This window comes from Lathyrus oleraceus, chromosome 1, assembly GCF_024323335.1.
Source record: "Lathyrus oleraceus cultivar Zhongwan6 chromosome 1, CAAS_Psat_ZW6_1.0, whole genome shotgun sequence".
NCBI classification, from domain to species: domain Eukaryota; kingdom Viridiplantae; phylum Streptophyta; class Magnoliopsida; order Fabales; family Fabaceae; genus Lathyrus; species Lathyrus oleraceus.
The window spans coordinates 370,870,565-370,875,773 of NC_066579.1; the positions used below are offsets into that span (position 1 = coordinate 370,870,565).

A 5,209-nucleotide genomic window follows, 5' to 3' on the forward strand; every position below is an offset into this window, starting at 1 on the left:
GATATTTTTTAGGTTTCTTATTGTTTAAGTAATCTAAATATATATTATTAATTTATGTTAGATATTTTTTAGGTTTCTTATTGTTTAAGTAATCTAAATATATATTATTAATTTATGTTAGATATTTTTTAGGTTTCTTATTGTTTAAGTAATCTAAATATATATATATAGATGTGGTTAGTAAGAAAAAAAAGGGAAAAAGAGAGGGTGGATCAGTAAGGAAAAAACGTGTGGTGAGAGAAACAGAGAATTGAAAAGAAATATTTTTCCAAAAGCATTACCGTATTTCACTTGTTCTTCATTTTCGGTAACCCAAAATCGTCCCGATTATTCACCGAAACACAAAACCGATTTCATATCTTTGAAGTTCGTTGAGTCCAGGTCACAAATATCCAAGGTTCATTTCATTCCGGCGTCGTTTCACCGATCAAAAGCGACGTTGAAGTCAGGTACTCACGAAGGCAGCCAGCACTGCGTCGGTGACGGTTTCCAGCTTTCGGTCGATCATTTGAACGATCAGAAGTTCATCCTCTTCACACAAGGTAATATTTTTCACTTATCTCTGAAATCGGCAAAGTTCCGGCTTGCCGACATGTGTTTTAATATATTATTTATCTAAATATATATATATATATATATATATATATATATATATATATATATATATATATATATATATATATATATATATATATATATATATATATATATATATATATATATATATATATACAAATAATATATAATAGACAAAGATAATATATATATATATATATATATATATATATATATATATTATCTTTGTCTATTATATATTATTTGTATATATATATATATATATATATATATATATATATATATATATATATATATATATATATATATATATATTTTTGTCTATTATATATTATTTGTCTAAATGTACATATATATTATTTTTGTCTACTATATATTTATTGTCTAAAATATAAATATATATATATATATATATATATATATATATATATATATATATATATATATATATATATATATATATATATATATATATATATATATATATATATATTACTTTTGTTTACTAAATATTGTTTATCTTTTATTATTATTTTGCATATATGTTTTATTTAAATGTTAGTTAAATTAATTATTTGTTAAAATGATTATTTTAATTAAATGTTTATTTATATCAAATGTTTATTTTGTCTAAGGTAAATGTTTATATTGTTTTTTATATTTGTTTATGTTGTTACTAACCGTTTCGTTTCAGTTTCAGCTCGATTAACTCCACTAACTATTCGTAATACTAACTATTCATAGCTAACTGTGTTGTAATAATTTATTTTCTCGCATTTTTTATGTTCTGTATTGTGTGTTTAATCGTATTGTTCACGTTTTATGTTAAAAAATCGAAAAATCCAAAAAAAAAGAAACCCGATGCGATTCCAACGGTCGCCGTTTACAGAAACCCTTTTCACACACTCATAAGCTTACTCTTGGGCTTTCCTGTAATGAGCCCATTTATTTATTGTTTCAGGGTTTAGGCTCATTCAAATCTTTTGCCAGCTTTGGCTTTTCAGTTTAAAAACATTTTCAAAAGGACGTGTCAGTCTCGAAGCCTCCCGCCTAGGTCGAGCAAGAGATGGCAAGACACGCCAATCTAAAATCCACAAAACAGACTTTCCCCTTTTCTTTTGGGAGAACTACGTGGATTCTGATTTCTCCATTGCGCCTTGGAGATACGTAGGCATGAAGTCTACGACTTTATCGAGTCCAAAAGCAATAAAATCAAGTTCTTTTCTCATCTCCCCAATCAAACGATCAAAGCGAAAAAAGCAAAGCATTCACATAAACATAAGCAAAAAGGTTCCTGTGGAGTACCACAGATGTAGAGGGTGCTAATACCTTCCCTTTGCATAACCAACCCCCGAACCCGTAACTCTAAAGGGATTTATCGTTATTTTTCCCTTCCTCTTTTTGGATAAAATAAAAGACGGTGTCGACTCTTGCATTTAAAATATTTTTCAAACGGGTTAAGTTCAATCAATACTTAATCTCGTGAAAAATCCCGCCGCGACAGAATGGCGACCCTGCTGGGGACTACAATGATTAAACTTATTTGAGGGTTTAGCCTATCTTTGCTTGTTTATATGTTTGCTTTGTGAATATTTGCTAAATTGTATTGTTTGTAATGTTTGTTATTTTGGGTTTTGGGGGATACTTGTGATAAATCCTATACCCGGATTTGGGGCACATTTGAGATAGGATGGATGATAATTCAGGTTGACTTGATAGGAGACAATCCTTACCGAGTTGACTTGAGCCTTTGTCCGCTTGGTGGAGGCCTCTTTGAGGGTGATAGTGCTAAACAAGTCATTTGTGAGGCATTGTCGCTTTCGACGGGCCCGTGAAGCCAAGGACCTTAGTTTACCTTTACCCCATCTTGGCCTTACTTAGGATGTCATGCGGTGACCACTTCGGACCAAAAGTCTGGTTTGGTTGATACGCGATATCACACTCAAGCGAGATTCTTTTGAGAATAATATTGGAAAGCGAGCAGTTGCTTAACCCGGTATTATCCGAAGAAGGATCCATAACCTTGGGAACTTTTAGAACCCGTTTGGCAGGTGAACCTTAGAACTTATCTTGGGGCTTTGTCCTAAACTCCATGCTGGTGATGAACTTTGAGACTTGTATTGTTTGACCATGTTTGTGTTTGTTGCATTCATGCATGACATGCATTCATTCCCATCATTTCAACCTTTGTCCAAGGAACTTAAAGTGAGGATTGCAAATATTGCAGGAAACATGGATTTTGGACGGAGAAGTGTGAAAAAGTACAATCTCATCAATCCAAAGATAGATGAACTAAAGAAACTGGTTTCTTCGATCGCAGATCCTATTGGTTTTAGAGACAGATATGGGGCACTTATATCTTTATTGACACTTAGGATGGAAGAAGGGTTATTGCAGACATTAGTACAGTTCTATGATCCAGTCTATCACTGTTTCACATTCCCAGACTATCAACTCATGCCTACATTGGAAGAGTATGCCCAATTGCTTCACATCCCAGTTGCTGATACAGTACCTTTCTCTGGTTCAGAAAAGTTACCCGAGCACAGTTCTCTTGCAAAAGTGTTGTACATGAAGAAGTCAGAATTCAAGAATAACTTCACCACCAAAGGAGGACTTCCAGGTTTCACTGCCAAGTTCTTAATGGGGAAGGTTTCTTATTTTGCCAGTCAAGGTTGTGATATTATTGTGGAGCATATGTTCGCCTTGTTGATCTACGGTTTGTTACTATTTCCTAATATTGAAGGTTTTGTGGATTCATATGCTATACGCATCTTCCTAAGTGGTAATCCTGTTCCAACTTTGCTCGGAGACACCTATCATTCCATCCATTACCGTACTTTGAAAGGAGGAGGAACCATAGTCTGCTGTATACCGTTACTCTACAAATGGTTTGTCTCTCATCTTCCTAAGTCAGCTACTTTTTGGGATCGCAAGTCAGGACTTCAGTGGTCACAGAGGATTATGTCTCTTACCCAGTCAGATATTGCATGGTATAGTAGAGTTTTAGACGATGTGAAGATCATTGATAGTTTCGGGGAGTTCCCCAATGTGCCCCTCATGGGCACAAAGGGAATCATTTCTTATAATCCAGTACTTGCTAGGAGACAACTCGGTTACCCTATGAAGGACAAGCCTCCTAACATTCTTTTAGAAGGTATTTTCTTGAGGGATAACGAGGAGGACCCTACCATGAAAGAGAGAGTAGTAAGAGCTTGGCATCGTGTTTGTCGCAAAGGGAGACTTGAATTGGGTAAGAAAGATTGTACCTCCTATGAGCCGTACCTCCAGTGGATCAGAGCCAGAGCTATACAGTTGAAAATGCCATACCCACATCATGATCCTATCAAACCCGCTCCGTTGAAGACCCCCTACCTTCCGCTAGATGACAAAGAAGAACTCCAAGCCACCTTGGAGAGGGTCAAGAAAGAGAGAGACGCTTGGAAGGATAAGGCCCAGGTGCTCGAAATGGAAAATGAAGAACTTCAGAGACAGTTAAAGGAGCAGAGTGGAGAAGATCGTGCAGGTAAATGTCCAAGGGTGCAAGAGGATTTATTTTCCTCAGGCACAACAGATTACTCCCAGATTCCACAGTCCTCAGGTGCATGGAAAGGTCTTGTAGACAGTTTGGTGAAGGAGAAAGCTTTTATGCAGAAGGCCTATGAAGAAAGAATTGAGAGACTTGAAGGACAACTCCTACTTGTTTATGCTCGTCCTGATGACACATGTCCTTAAATGGTTTTCTTGGTTGTATTTTGGGTTGATAACTTTGTTTTGTTATCAAAAATGTTTGCAATTCTATATTTTCCTTCACTTAGAGTTCCTTGGAAAATCATTCATTTTGCATATCCATGCATCACGTGCATACAGGTTGTCTGTCTTGGTCCAGTCTTCTAACAGTTGCTTCCCGCCAGCAGATCCATTTCAAGCTGACGCATAATTACAACACAAGAGCCAACTACAAAAGAAGGCCCCAGATTTGTGACACCAGGAGTAGTTATGAAGAACTAGACCGCAGTTGACATCCCACATTGTGTCCACATATCAAAGTAGTTAAGCTTTTCAGTTTTCAAAAATCTTCCGCTTTAGCCCAAAGCGCGAAGCATTAATTTTGTAAAATGGGCACTTTTGTCAAAAAACGTACTATCCATGAAAAAGATCTTTTGTGTTCCTATACACTTGTGTCCTTTTATCTTTTCAGCTTTTTCGGAAAATGGTAACACAAAAAACCTTAAAAAGAACACATTTTTGCATATCATGGTCAGTCCTCTAAAAACAATTGTTTGTACAGGTTACTTAAACCCGTTGAACACAATGACATCATGCCCTCTCCCAACTTTGAACATTTTGTATTCGAAGCTGAAGAGGAAGAGTGGGATGAGATTCCAGAAGAGGTCGCCCGCCAGTTTGAAAACGAAGAAGACACTATTCAGCCATACAAGGAGCCTTTGGAAACAGTCAACTTGGGTTCAGAAGAAAATGTGAATGAGTCAAAATTGGAGCATTGTTATCCCCACAGGTCAAGGAGCAATTGATCAGCCTGTTGAAAGAGTATGTAGATGTGTTTGCTTGGTCTTATCAAGATATGCCTGGTCTCGACACTGACATCGTAGAGCACAAGCTACCTTTGAAG

The 5,209-nt window shown here is 35.9% G+C and overlaps 1 protein-coding gene across 1 annotated transcript; it reads left to right on the top strand.

Moving 5' to 3' along the window:
• The first annotated feature begins 209 nt into the window (after nt 1-209).
• Nucleotides 210-4,609, top strand: LOC127115779 (uncharacterized). Its single transcript, XM_051047236.1, has 2 exons — nt 210-542; nt 2,804-4,609. Exon 2 carries the CDS (start codon nt 2,809-2,811, stop codon nt 4,309-4,311), a length of 1,503 nt encoding a protein of 500 aa, XP_050903193.1. The 5' UTR covers nt 210-542; nt 2,804-2,808; the 3' UTR covers nt 4,312-4,609.
• The last annotated feature ends 600 nt before the right edge of the window (nt 4,610-5,209 follow it).

Excerpts from the sequence above, each read along its gene's own strand:
- LOC127115779 (XM_051047236.1), top strand. The coding sequence starts at position 2,809 with ATGGATTTTGGACGGAGAAGTGTGAAAAAGTACAATCTCATCAATCCA.